Raw genomic sequence first — 14894 nt, forward strand, 5'->3', positions numbered from 1 at the left:
AAACATCCTTAAGTGTTATGTTTTTATCATTAAGAAATCACTATCACGTTTGGAGACCTTTATCTGCGAGTCGCGACTTTGAATTTGAAGCACACCTCGCTCTTAAATTGGGGATTTACCTCTGTTCGTTATCTCTAACTTCACTCTCCTATGCCGTAGCAAGGTTCGTTTAGTGAACGAGTCTTTTTTTTAACTTGACTCTTTTTAATGAATCAGTTCACGCAACGAGTCGTGCACGCATTGAACTGAATTGGTCCGAGCGGCGTTCGAATCGAACTGTTCAAAAGAACCGATTCTCTCCCTACTACGACGTCGTCACAATGGCCCGGAATTTCCTCCTCGCCAGATCTGGCGCATGCGCACATCGAAAAAGAATGCGGATTTCGCAGCTCTCCCAATATTAAATTGTTTGATGGCCATAATTTGATAAATCATGTCGAAAGCACCATCTCAGGCTGGTTCTTCGGGTGCCGCGGCCAACCTGGGACCTTCATCGTCCTCCTCCTGCTCCTCACCCTCGGCAGGTGGCACGACGTCCCCCGCTAACGTGCTGCACGCACAGCCCGAGAAACCCCAGCACTACACGTACGTAGCGAAACACCTTTACACCCACCTGATCACTCATGCAAATCACATATATTTCATGCATCAGCGATTTTACACGCCTCTGATGCGTTTTTGTGGCTGTGATGAGCTGATCAAGAGCTGTGTTTTATAGAGGCCTAGTAACAGTTAGTGCGATTGTTTGCATGCATTGCATTGATAAGATGTTTTGAAAGATGCACTTGAGCATCCTGGCAAGAGCTCTGGTGATTTGTAAACACAATAAAGAATGCAAACTACACAGCGCTACATTAGTCTATAATGCCATCGTGAAATCATTTTTAAAGTTACATCTATCGAGATCTCTCATGAAGCACCACGGAACTGGGTGCCCACACTTTTTGATCAGTGAATTTGCCTTTGTCCAGTCGTTCGTTGCTGTATAAGGATCGGAGACACATATTTTATAGTGATTTTTCTAAAAAAAACAACAACCTTATCATCACTATAGACCAGAGGCACCCAAAGTTTTACCACCAAGGGCCAAAAATCAAACTTGACTGAGGGCCATGAAAAGTAAATGTTGCATTACTGTGATTTACATTTAGTCATTTAGCAGATGCTTTTATCCAAAGCGACTTACAAATGAGAACAATAGAAGCAGTCAAAACTAACAAAAGAGCAACAATATATAAGTGCAAATGACAAGTCTCGGTTAGTCTAACGCAGTACACGTAGCAAGGTGTGTATATATTATACACACACACACACACACACACACATATATCTACCTATATTGTATTACAAATTACATTTGTAAATCCCTTTATGTTCTCTACATTCCAATGCACAAACAAATGCAAATATGCTTCACTGGGATGTTTTTATTTCTTTCCCCCCCTCTCTTGTGATATGATATGAGAGGGCAAATCAAAGGGCATCTCTGACATTTTTTAAATATTTTATTTTTACTTTTTTTTTTTTAGTCATTTAGCAGACGCTTTTATCCAAAGCGACTTACAAATAAGAAAAAGTAATTAAAACTAAAAGCTAAAACTCTATAAATACTATATATATATATATTTACACACACATTAGAAAATGAAATAAATTAAATAAAAATGACAAATGCATACAACAACAATTCAAAACTAAAACATTTAAATGAAAAAAATAAAAATAAAAATAAAGCTAAAAACAATTCAAAAATATTAAAAGAACAAAAAGGTATGAGTATAATAATGATTCTAACATAACACTAAGCCAAACACCTAAAAACAACTACATATGTGTATGTACAGCCACACACATATATATAAATACATTAAATATATATATATATATTATTTCATTTCCATTTTGTATGTTGAAGTACTGAAATAACTCAAAATAAATAAAAATAAAACTTAATAAAAAGCCTATATAGACATAATAAAAAAACGAATTAAAAAAAATGGTGAAAATATTTTCTGTTTAAAAAAAAATATATATATTTCCATTATGGCCATTGACATGTTTTGAAAAAATATTCTTGAATTTTGTTAGCCTACATCTATGATTTCTGTGACTTTTCCGTTGCTTGTAACGAGTTTTTGCACTTACACAGAGCCAGTTAAATATAGAACCAAATATAGAACCAAAATTAACATAACAAATGATGTTCTAAGACAATCCAGTCATTCGTGATTTCTGGGTAAACATTTTTTTTAAATAATTTTATAGTAGTAGTATCATATAGATGAGCATAACTAAAAAAAGTGAAGTGAAAGTGACATGTGGCCAAGTATGGTGACCCATACTCAGAATTAGTGCTCTGCATTTGTCCCAACCTTCGTGCACACACACAGCAGTGAACACACACACACACTGTGAACACACACCCGGAGCAGTGGGCAGCCATTTTTGCTGCGGCGCCTGGGGAGCAGTTGGGGGTTGCTCAAGGGCATCTCAGTCGTGGTATTGAAGGTGGAAGAGAGCGCTGTACATTCACTCCCCCCACCTACAATCCCTGCCGGTACGAGACTCGAACCCACAACCTTTGGGTTACGAGTCCGACTCTCTAACCATTATGCCATAACTTCCCCTAGTTAACAATATTTTGACTATAAACATTTCCATGACATTTTAAGATTTTAAAATTAATTTCTGTAGCCTCGTTCTTGTAAATGACAACAGTAAAATGCCTGATCTGTTTTTTTCCCCCACTATAATTTTCATGATTCCTGAAACAGGTCATAACCATGACAGAACATAACACATATAATTAGCTGGTTCAGGTGCATTTGACCAGGGCTGAAGCTGAGCTTTGAAGGATGGTAGAGCTCCAGGAACAGGATTGGGCACCTGTGAGCTAATGGTGTCCAAATATGCTTTCATTCAGTGTTTTGTTAGTTTTGCCATTAAACCATTTACTCTTCATTACTCTTCCTGTCTCTCTATCTGTGTTCAGGTATCTGAAAGAGTTTAGGACAGAGCAGTGTCTCTTATTTGTGCAGCACAAGTGCACCCAGCACCGGCCCTTCACCTGCTTCCACTGGCACTTCCTGAACCAGAGACGACGGAGGCCGATTCGCAAACGAGATGGAACGTTTAATTACAGTCCTGATGTGTACTGTGTTAAATACGACGAGGGCACGGGGACATGTCCCGACGGAGATGAGTAAGAACCAGCACAAACTCCTTTTTTAAGTCACATTGTCTGAATTTATACTAATGCCTTTCTTTATCTATGTACTGCCAGGTGTCCATTTCTGCACCGGACAGCTGGAGACACAGAGAGGCGGTATCACCTGCGGTACTATAAGACAGGTTCCTGTATCCACGAGACTGATGGGAAGGGCCACTGCAGTAAGAACGGCCCTCACTGTGCCTTTGCTCACGGCTCCCATGACCTCCGTAGCCCCGTCTATGACATCAGGTAGACAGTTTTCAAATTTAAAATTCACCATGTCATTCCAAACTTATATCATTTCTTTTCTGTGGGACACAAAAGAGTCATCTTTAATTGAAGTCATGAATTAAATTGCATTTATTATCATGATGCACTAATGTTCAGTAGTTTAGAGTCGATACGATTTTTATAATGTTTTTGAAAGAATCATTTATATTACTCACCAAGGCTGCATTTATTTGAGCAAAAATACAGTAAAAACAGTAATACTGTGAAATACTATAACAATTAAAAATAACCGTTTTCTATTTTAGTATATTTTCAAATGTAATATATTCCTGTGATGCAAAGCAGAATTTTTCTTCAGTGTCACATGATATGCTGATTTGCTGCTCAAGAAAAAAAATCTTATTATTATCAATGTTGAAAACAGTTGTGTGTCTTAATGTTTTTGGAAAAAACAGTGATATATATTTTTTTCAGAATTCTTTGATGATTGCATCTTTGCTGAATAAACATATTCATTTAAAAAACAATCATACTGATTCTAAAATTTTGAACAGTGTTGTTCATTGTGGATATTTTCCCTTGGGATTGACATTTGTATTTTTAATGCCTTGTTAAGAGAGGTTCAGGTGTTAGAAGCCCAGTCTGCTACTGGATTGGTTGAGGGAACATCTGGAGAAGGGCAGTCAGGAGTCGTGGCCAGCACTGCACTCATAGAAAAGACCCTGAGTGAAGATCCACGCTGGCAAGGTGAAAGCAACCTCTCCACATGACATTAAAATGAACCTACACTATATGCATATGTCATTCTTCATCATGCCGTTCTGTGCTCATTTCTCCTCATGCAGACAATAGTTTCGTGCTCTCCCACTACAAGACTGAGCTTTGCAAAAAACCTCCCCGCTTGTGCCGTCAGGGCTATGCATGTCCCTACTATCACAACAGCAAAGACCGCAGGCGGAGCCCTCACAAACACAAATACAGGTCTGTATAACAAATACTTCTTTCAGTAGAACACAAACTATCTTATGCAGATCATTTTTATACAACAACAGTCCCCAACAGTGACCAAAAGGGACAAAAACAACTTGCACACTATATGTTACCCTGGACCAAGGGTCAATTTTTTTAAATTGAGATTTAAACATCATATACATTTATACATCTGAAATATGAATAAATAAGCTTTCCACTGATGTATGGTTTGTTGGGATAGGACAATATTTGGCTGAGATACAACTATTTATAAAAAAATCAAAATATTGAGAAAATCGCCTTTAAAGTTGTCCTAATTCATAGTAATGCATATTACTAATCAAAAATTAAGTTTTGATAAATTTATGGTAGGAAATTTCCAAAATATTTTCATGGGACATGATCTTTACTTTATATCCTAATGATTTTTGGCATAAAAGAAAAATCGATAATTTTGACCCATACAATTAATTGTTGGCTATTGCTACAAATATCACCGTGCGACTTATGACTGGTTTTGTGCTCCAGGGTCACATATTCCAAATGTTCTGAAGTCATGTGGTAGCTTTTTGTGGGGAGGGGGGGGAAAGTAAGTATTGTCAAAGCCGTTTTTAGTTCTTTTTGGATCTTGACAGTTACTTTATTTCCAGATTCCTAAACTTTTGCTCAGCAGAACCTCTTTAACCTAAAATATTTACCAAAGGTTAATATTTCTATAAATTTTGTGTGGTCTTGTTATCTGATATCAGTTAATTGTCACATGACTTGCAGGTCAACAATACAACTATTTCATCTTTGTTAGTGTATTTTATGTAGATGCATTTTAACATTATTTATTGGTTTATTTTATTATTTAGTCAATTATATTTTTATGGACTCACAAACCCCCTGCAGTTTGGAAACCCCATGATTTGTTCCTTTAAAAAGTAATGACAAATCGGAGTGCTTTGTATTCAAACTTCCATTTGAATTCAATGTATTTCCTGCTTTGTAGGAAGGTGACAGACGTTTTCTATCATGATCATTTTAAATGGTGCTGTGTTTTGTTCCTGAAGAGCCCTGCCATGTCCCTCAGTGAAGCACAGTGATGAGTGGGGGGACCCGAGTAAATGTGAGAGCGGAGAAAGCTGTCAGTACTGCCACACGCGGACAGAACAGCAGTTCCACCCGGAGGTATTTCACACTCAATCTAATGCGGCTGGACTCTGTTTAACATCAGCATTTAAGTAAGAACAAGGGCATCTGTTTTCTTGCATGGTACTTGGATGTAATATAATAAAATAGTGACTATTGGATTATGTTGTGTTTGTGATGCTCTTTAGGGTTGCTATTTTTTTGGCCCTTTTGCGTAAGTGGCTCTTTTTTTACATGACTTATTAGTGGTGTTAATGTTAGTCATACCTGCGTCATTACTCCTGATGATAAGATTTTCATCTGGCGAAGGATAAAACGTATAGGGATCAGAAAATGATAGACTCGTAAATTCTATAAAGTAAAACATTTATATAATAATATAACATTAAAATAGCTACATTGAAGTTTTAGGAGCTGAAAGTTCTTCAGGGTTCCGTCTCTTTTTAACCAATTAATTGACATGACTCTTACGGTCATTCATGATTTACTGGAATATTTTTCATGACAAATTTGATCTGATAAAATATTTTAGAACTTGATATATACAAACAATATATATTCTTTCTAAAAATGCAAATGACGTGTTAAGGTTTTATTCATTTACATGACTTTTCCAGGTTCCAAAACTATCTTATATAAGAAATATCTTTAATATTAAAATATTTAAAGCGTTTTTTTTCTTAATTTAAGTCATTTTAAGTTATCTTTAGGCCCTCTTAGAAGCACAGCAACATCCTGATATTGTGACAAGTATTAGTGACAAGCGCCACTAATATTTTCTTATTTTATCTAATTATAAACGTTTTCCTCCACAGATCTACAAATCCACAAAATGCAATGACATTCAGCAGAGTGGCAACTGTCCGAGAGGGCCGTTCTGTGCTTTTGCTCATTTAGAAAGTAAGCTTACATTTTGTTAATCACATCACATGCAAAGTTATCATGTGATGATGCCATTTAGACTCTACATTGTATTGGATGTTCTCCAATCTTGCATGGTAACTTATCCAATAGATACCAATTTATTGTAAATGTGAAGGTGATGATTGTGTGTTGTTTCTGTTTTGTTTCACAGAAGTGACTGTCAGTGATGAGCAGCTGGCCGCACAATGCAGTTCACCTCCTCTAGAATCTTCCTGCTCTGCTTTCTTAGAAGACTTCAATCAGAGTGGGCTGAGTGCCACCACAGAGGAAGGGCTGCTGGGAAGGGTTCTTTTTGAGGAGTCCTCCAGTCTTGATGCCTGTCCAGGAGGAGAGGGGGGTTATGGGAAAGCCCCTGGGTTTGAGAGGGAAGACCAGGTATAGCAATAACACTTTATTAATGCTTTTATTTAAAGGCGTCGGTTAGAAGACTTCTGTGTTTTTGAGATAATTGTCATACAAAACCTGGGAATTTTATGATTCCAGGCTAGGAAAAGTCTTTAAATCTTTAAATCTCTAAAGTTGCGTTTTTTTTTTTTATATTTAATTGGATAGAATTAACATGCAGTTTCAAAATAACAATTTTCTATTTTAATATATTTAAAAATGTAATTTATTCCTGTAATGACAAAGCTGAATTTTCAGAAGCCGTTACTCCAGTCTTCAGTGTCACACGATTCCTCAGAAATCATTTTAATATGCAGATTTGATGCTCGAAAAACATGATCAATATTGAAAACAGTTGTTCTGTTTAATATTTTTGTGGAGACTGTAATGTTTTTTCTTTCTTTTCAGGATTCTTTGAATTAATAGTTCAAGTTCAAAAGAACAGCTTTTATTTGCAATCTTTTGTAACACTGACTACTTTTAGTGTCATTTTGATCAGTTTAATGCATCCTTGCCGAGTATTAATTAATAAATAAAAAAATATTGCTGACCCCAAACTTTTTAAATGTTATTGCATCTCTTTATAAAGTAAAACTTAAAACAAAATCTTATTTTGAATGACTTTTGAATGAATTGAATTCCTGGACCAAGGATTTATAGCTGACATACAAATGAACATAAGCCCCAAAAATATCCATAAAATGAAAAACAAGTCTTTTGTTTATTAACTTTCATATTTTTCATACAGGCCAGACATAGAAGTTTTTCAATGGAACAGCGCAGCAGAGACATTTCATCCATGCACAGCAAACAGGTACTGAAGCTACTGATTCAAACCAGACATGAATGAAAATTACAAATAGGCCAAGCACCTTTTGCATTATTCCATGTTGTGTGTTTTCAGGATTTGTTGGTGTTTCTGCCTGTCGGCAGTCCTCTCAGTATGTCCTCCAGCATACCTTCCAGTCTGGCAGCCACCCCACCCAGCCCTGCACCCCCCGGCCCGTCTTCAGGCATGAACGCCAATGCTCTTCCATTCTACCCTACAAGTGACACAGTGGAGTCTGTAGTGGGTGAGTGGGAGATGGTTCATCCCATAAAAATAACTATTTTTTGTTTTGTTTTGGGCCCGATTTTCTAAACGGGGCAAATTAGGTTTTGTTTTGTTTTGGGCCCGATTTTCTAAACGGGGCAAATTAGGTTTTGTTTTGTTTTGGGCCCGATTTTCTAAACGGGGCAAATTAGGTTTTGTTTTGTTTTGGGCCCGATTTTCTAAACGGGGCAAATTAGGTTTTGTTTTGTTTTGGGCCCGATTTTCTAAACGGGGCAAATTAGGTTTTGTTTTGTTTTGGGCCCGATTTTCTAAACGGGGCAAATTAGGTTTTGTTTTGTTTTGGGCCCGATTTTCTAAACGGGGCAAATTAGGTTTTGTTTTGTTTTGGGCCCGATTTTCTAAACGGGGCAAATTAGGTTTTGTTTTGTTTTGGGCCCGATTTTCTAAACGGGGCAAATTAGGTTTTGTTTTGTTTTGGGCCCGATTTTCTAAACGGGGCAAATTAGGTTTTGTTTTGTTTTGGGCCCGATTTTCTAAACGGGGCAAATTAGGTTTTGTTTTGTTTTGGGCCCGATTTTCTAAACGGGGCAAATTAGGTTTTGTTTTGTTTTGGGCCCGATTTTCTAAACGGGGCAAATTAGGTTTTGTTTTGTTTTGGGCCCGATTTTCTAAACGGGGCAAATTAGGTTTTGTTTTGTTTTGGGCCCGATTTTCTAAACGGGGCAAATTAGGTTTTGTTTTGTTTTGGGCCCGATTTTCTAAACGGGGCAAATTAGGTTTTGTTTTGTTTTGGGCCCGATTTTCTAAACGGGGCAAATTAGGTTTTGTTTTGTTTTGGGCCCGATTTTCTAAACGGGGCAAATTAGGTTTTGTTTTGTTTTGGGCCCGATTTTCTAAACGGGGCAAATTAGGTTTTGTTTTGTTTTGGGCCCGATTTTCTAAACGGGGCAAATTAGGTTTTGTTTTGTTTTGGGCCCGATTTTCTAAACGGGGCAAATTAGGTTTTGTTTTGTTTTGGGCCCGATTTTCTAAACGGGGCAAATTAGGTTTTGTTTTGTTTTGGGCCCGATTTTCTAAACGGGGCAAATTAGGTTTTGTTTTGTTTTGGGCCCGATTTTCTAAACGGGGCAAATTAGGTTTTGTTTTGTTTTGGGCCCGATTTTCTAAACGGGGCAAATTAGGTTTTGTTTTGTTTTGGGCCCGATTTTCTAAACGGGGCAAATTAGGTTTTGTTTTGTTTTGGGCCCGATTTTCTAAACGGGGCAAATTAGGTTTTGTTTTGTTTTGGGCCCGATTTTCTAAACGGGGCAAATTAGGTTTTGTTTTGTTTTGGGCCCGATTTTCTAAACGGGGCAAATTAGGTTTTGTTTTGTTTTGGGCCCGATTTTCTAAACGGGGCAAATTAGGTTTTGTTTTGTTTTGGGCCCGATTTTCTAAACGGGGCAAATTAGGTTTTGTTTTGTTTTGGGCCCGATTTTCTAAACGGGGCAAATTAGGTTTTGTTTTGTTTTGGGCCCGATTTTCTAAACGGGGCAAATTAGGTTTTGTTTTGTTTTGGGCCCGATTTTCTAAACGGGGCAAATTAGGTTTTGTTTTGTTTTGGGCCCGATTTTCTAAACGGGGCAAATTAGGTTTTGTTTTGTTTTGGGCCCGATTTTCTAAACGGGGCAAATTAGGTTTTGTTTTGTTTTGGGCCCGATTTTCTAAACGGGGCAAATTAGGTTTTGTTTTGTTTTGGGCCCGATTTTCTAAACGGGGCAAATTAGGTTTTGTTTTGTTTTGGGCCCGATTTTCTAAACGGGGCAAATTAGGTTTTGTTTTGTTTTGGGCCCGATTTTCTAAACGGGGCAAATTAGGTTTTGTTTTGTTTTGGGCCCGATTTTCTAAACGGGGCAAATTAGGTTTTGTTTTGTTTTGGGCCCGATTTTCTAAACGGGGCAAATTAGGTTTTGTTTTGTTTTGGGCCCGATTTTCTAAACGGGGCAAATTAGGTTTTGTTTTGTTTTGGGCCCGATTTTCTAAACGGGGCAAATTAGGTTTTGTTTTGTTTTGGGCCCGATTTTCTAAACGGGGCAAATTAGGTTTTGTTTTGTTTTGGGCCCGATTTTCTAAACGGGGCAAATTAGGTTTTGTTTTGTTTTGGGCCCGATTTTCTAAACGGGGCAAATTAGGTTTTGTTTTGTTTTGGGCCCGATTTTCTAAACGGGGCAAATTAGGTTTTGTTTTGTTTTGGGCCCGATTTTCTAAACGGGGCAAATTAGGTTTTGTTTTGTTTTGGGCCCGATTTTCTAAACGGGGCAAATTAGGTTTTGTTTTGTTTTGGGCCCGATTTTCTAAACGGGGCAAATTAGGTTTTGTTTTGTTTTGGGCCCGATTTTCTAAACGGGGCAAATTAGGTTTTGTTTTGTTTTGGGCCCGATTTTCTAAACGGGGCAAATTAGGTTTTGTTTTGTTTTGGGCCCGATTTTCTAAACGGGGCAAATTAGGTTTTGTTTTGTTTTGGGCCAGATTTACTAAACGGGGCAAATTAGGTTTTGTTTTGTTTTGTTTTAGGCCAGATTTACTAAAAGGGGCAAATTAGGTTTTGTTTTGTTTTGTTTTGGGCCAGATTTACTAAACGGGGCAAATTAGGTTTTGTTTTGTTTTGTTTTGGGCCAGATTTACTAAACGGGGCAAATTAGGTTTTGTTTTGTTTTGTTTTGGGCCAGGTTTACTAAACGGGGCAAATTAGGTTTTGTTTTGTTTTGTTTTGGGCCAGATTTACTAAACGGGGAAAATTAGGTTTTGTTTTGTTTTGTTTTGGACCAGATTTACTAAATGGGGAAAATTAGGTTTTGTTTTGGGCCAGATTTACTAAACGGGGCAAATTAGATTTTGTTTTGTTTTGGGCCAGATTTACTAAACAGGGCAAATTAGATTTTGTTTTGTTTTGTGCCGTTTTGTTTTGGGCCAGATTTACTAAACCGGGCAAATTAGCACCAATGGGAGGGAAAAATTCTGCAAGTGATTTATTGACAAGGTGCACATTTAAAGAACACAGATGCAACATCTCATTTCCATAATGACCAGCGCAATCTACCAAGAGCAGCGCAAATTACCGCCTGCTTTAAGAGACATGCTTTTTTTGGGAGCATTAAATAATGCCACAAATACCAGTGAACTGACGAGCGCAAATCTTAGTAAATCGCGTTGCATGATTCATTTAAATATTCTCCTCCCCTAAAATGCATATTCAATAAGGAGAGTCGCAAAAATAACGGTGCATAAAAATAACCATGCCTTTTCAGCGCTAATTTCCCACTGCGTGTCTTTAGTAAATCCTGACAGTAGTTTTTAATGCCAAATGAGGGTCTGCACTGGCACAAGCTGATAGTAAATCTGGCCCTATACAGTGGGGCAAATAAGTATTTGATACACTGCTGATTTTTCAAGTTTTCCCACTTACAAAGAATATCAAATATGATTATTTTCTCACCCTCATGTCATTCCAGATGAGTTTAATTTTCTTCTATATTTCTTCTAACACAAAATGTCAATGTTATATTAATTTGTTTATAATTATGTGTAAAAATATACATAATTGAGCTTTACTGTTAAATAGAATGACGTAAGACGTCTGTATTTTTTAAAACAGTGTCTGTTTCTGCTTTTGACTAGAGTCTGCATTGGATGATCTAGACCTGAATGACTTCGGAGTCTCAGCTTTTGAGAAAAGTCTGGAGAGTTCAGCTTTACCCAGCATGGGCCTCATGTTGGGTTGGTGACGAGTTTACAGTCTTATCAAAAAAAGATTCTGTTGTAAACTGTAGTGTCATAAAATTCAGCATCGACATTCATCTTCAGTCTGTTTTTGTGATGGTTTTCCTCAGGAGGCAGTCAGTTACAGAGTTCAGCACCTGTTAACATTCCTGGCTCCCTCAGTAGCCCCTCCCCTTACAGATCGCCCTCGCCTTCTCCACCAATCAGAGCCCACCACTCTCCATTCCTCTCTGCACAGTTGCCACAACCCAGCCAATCAGAGAGCAGCTTTTTGGGGACCTCCCATGGTTCTTTAGGTTTGTGTTATTTTCATTCATTTTAATGTCAGCTCTATTTTAACGACAAATTAGGGTTTGTGCTGGTGAATAGAGTGCTTAATAGAGTGTAATATTTCTTTCCATATTTACGCAGTCTCTATTAGAATTAGTTTAGAGCTTCTAGACAATTACCAGTTGTCTTTTTAATACAAAGCAGTGTTGTTTTGCTGTAATGAACTGGATAGATTGTGTGGCAGATCCAATCAAACATGATAGCTTTGTTTTGTTTTTGTAGGTTTAAATGGCATGAGCAGCAGTATTTGGGAACATTTTCCGACAGGCCAAAGTTCGCCAGGTACCCCTCCTGCCCTGCTTTCCACAGGGAGCATGTACACCGAGGCGTCACGTCTCAAACAGGAAGTGGAGGAGGCACACAGGGTGCTGAAACACTGGGACCACAGCTGGAGACAGATGGCTCAGGTCAGACTCCATCTGTGTTTGTGTGTGCGTTTATGTGAAAGGATGCAGAACCACATTTCCCACTTTTACAATTTTTTTTTTTTTTTACAAAAATACAAATGTTAGTCAGGGTTTCTTCTGCCAAAAACACCTAGTTTTCCATGACCTTCTCATTTTCCACCCTTTTCTGATTCTTAGAAATGAATCAGGATGACATTGGTTCTGTATCTGTAAGACTTTTATATGGAAATATTATGATTTGCTATCCATACTACATATTTCAGGCTTGTTCATCAAGTTTCTGAATAATTAGGCGCTGGGAGGTCATATGTTAATATACTGATTTCTGAACAACCTATATTATTTATTTTTAATATATAATATTTGAACAATAATAAAACAAATAATACAAAATACATAGTAATATACTGATTACATAGTAATAACAAATTATATTATATTATGTAAAATCTATAATGCATGTTTTATGTTTATTTAGAAATAATAAAAATACATAATCGCATGTAAATATTTTTATCATTATTATTTTGTTACTTTACGTCAGCAATATTTCTTTAAATTATATTGCATTCTGTTTTGGAACACATCTCATGTAAATGTCACCTAAAAATGTGTCTGCTCAGGGTCAGGTGAAATGAAACTTCAAATTTCAATATGTTTATTTAAATTTCAAATACATTTCAAATAGTATATTTTTGCATTTCTCGAGGACAGAATCCACTCATAACATAGTTACTAATAAATTCAATCAAATTATTTGTTGACCTGTAGTATGGCTAGTGTTTTGACCGTATGTTTTCTGTTACCTGCCGCAGTCATTGGCGGTTTTAAAAGCAGACGCAGAGGACGCTCGTCTCTTGGCGGGGCAGCTGGGTATGGAGGCGGAGCGAGTGCGGCAGGCTGAAGTGGAGGCGCAACAGCAAGCCGCTTTCCTGGAGGAGGCGCTAGAGAGCCTACGGCACGCAGAAAACCCACATCTCCAGCTTCACCAGCTACAGTTACTGCACAGACTTCCACTGAGCTCCATCTGCAGCCTGCAGGCACAGATCTGCTCCTGCTTGCGCACTGTAGAACAGGTAATGCACGCACAACTGATAAATCCCCTGATCAAACTGTCATGAAATGTCTGGGTTTTATTTCATTCAAAAATCAAAGGAAGAGAAATAATAATTGATATTTATATCATTAAGAGATTGAAACTTTTATGCTAATTATTTATATTATTTAATATAAAAATATTATTGTATTATATTGCATTATATGGTAACACTTCCCAATAAGGTCCCATTAGTTAATATTAGTTAATGCATTAACTAATGTTAACTAATGCAACCTTATTGTAAAGTGTTACCCACTATATTACAATTTATATTAAATATAATATTTATATAATTACAATTTCTAATATATTACCATTTATAATTTATTATATATACATTTCTATTTAATATTAATCTTACTTGCAATTGTGCTTTAAAATATTTGTAATTAAATTACAATTATTTATAATTGGGGGGGGGGGGGTTTTAAATATGATTCCTTTCCTAATAAGAAATGTAAAAAAAAAAATAATTTGATTCTGGTAATATATAACCTAGGCATTGCTTTATTATATTATATTATAGAAAAATACATTATGCTTTTTTTTTTTTTAAGTCATTTTTAATTTTAGGCTGATTTACAGTAAATTTACAAATGTATAGCTTTTAAGTATAATTAATTTGTATTTTTTTTGCTCTGAACAACAAAATTACCGTGACATTTACTTGAAATTGTGCTTTAAAATGTAGTAATTTTTAAAGATTAAATATAAATAATTTTTAATGAAAGAGGGGAAATGTGTTTCATTGTAATGGAAATAATATTACTTTCTAAAAAATAAGGTTCATTTGCTAATAAAAAAAGTGTAATTTCTTTCTTTTTTTCCTTTTGATTCTGGTAAAATATGACCTTGACATTTCTTTGAGGTTCACCTAATAATTTGATGTACCAATAGAGCTCAATTAGATTAAGACATGTTGGATTGCATTGAATCTCTCTTCTCTCTTCTTTCAGGCTGTGTTCAGGAAGCAGAGATTATATTGTGTATCCTGTGATGAGATGGGATCAGTGACGTTGCCATGCCAACATGGCCTGCATTGCGATCGATGCGCAGCCTCGACAGAATGCCCGCTGTGCACCGAACACCAGCAGAGCATGAATATCCCGCAGTCATAATCCTAATCTGCTATAATCCACACACTAGACACAAACCCTGACCCCTCACTGGATCTCATTCACATTTTCACACACTCAAATTCCCATTACAACTACGGCTAAATGTAACCTACAGAGCCCAAAGCCTTATCTTAGCTAAAAGCTGAGACTTAATTGATAAATATGATCTAGTTTGATTAATATTGACCATATCAATAAGACACGTCATGCCATATCCTTTACATTAGCATGCAGTCAGTTCTAAACCTCAATGGGACCATTATATTTAAAA

At 36.7% G+C, this 14894-nt stretch overlaps 1 protein-coding gene across 1 annotated transcript; it reads left to right on the forward strand.

Moving 5' to 3' along the window:
• The first annotated feature begins 336 nt into the window (after positions 1–336).
• On the forward strand, positions 337–14816 carry LOC107597825 (RING finger protein unkempt homolog). Its single transcript, XM_016289019.1, has 15 exons — positions 337–585; positions 2993–3202; positions 3284–3460; positions 4059–4189; positions 4288–4423; positions 5470–5587; positions 6364–6448; positions 6624–6847; positions 7605–7670; positions 7761–7929; positions 11568–11666; positions 11780–11965; positions 12222–12406; positions 13222–13482; positions 14462–14816. Exons 1-15 carry the CDS (start codon positions 434–436, stop codon positions 14621–14623), a joined length of 2361 nt encoding a protein of 786 aa, XP_016144505.1. The 5' UTR covers positions 337–433; the 3' UTR covers positions 14624–14816.
• The last annotated feature ends 78 nt before the right edge of the window (positions 14817–14894 follow it).

Source organism: Sinocyclocheilus grahami, unplaced genomic scaffold, assembly GCF_001515645.1.
Source record: "Sinocyclocheilus grahami isolate Dianchi unplaced genomic scaffold, SAMN03320097.WGS_v1.1 scaffold238.1, whole genome shotgun sequence".
In the NCBI taxonomy this organism is placed as follows: domain Eukaryota; kingdom Metazoa; phylum Chordata; class Actinopteri; order Cypriniformes; family Cyprinidae; genus Sinocyclocheilus; species Sinocyclocheilus grahami.

What these genes read in the sequence shown, in the direction of transcription:
- LOC107597825 (XM_016289019.1), top strand. Translation starts at nt 434, where the DNA reads ATGTCGAAAGCACCATCTCAGGCTGGTTCTTCGGGTGCCGCGGCCAAC. An exon ending in TGAAGATCCACGCTGGCAAG is followed by an intron (nt 4,190 to 4,287) that starts GTGAAAGCAACC and finishes CTCCTCATGCAG; the next exon opens with ACAATAGTTTCGTGCTCTCC. An exon ending in CAGCATGGGCCTCATGTTGG is followed by an intron (nt 11,667 to 11,779) that starts GTTGGTGACGAG and finishes GGTTTTCCTCAG; the next exon opens with GAGGCAGTCAGTTACAGAGT.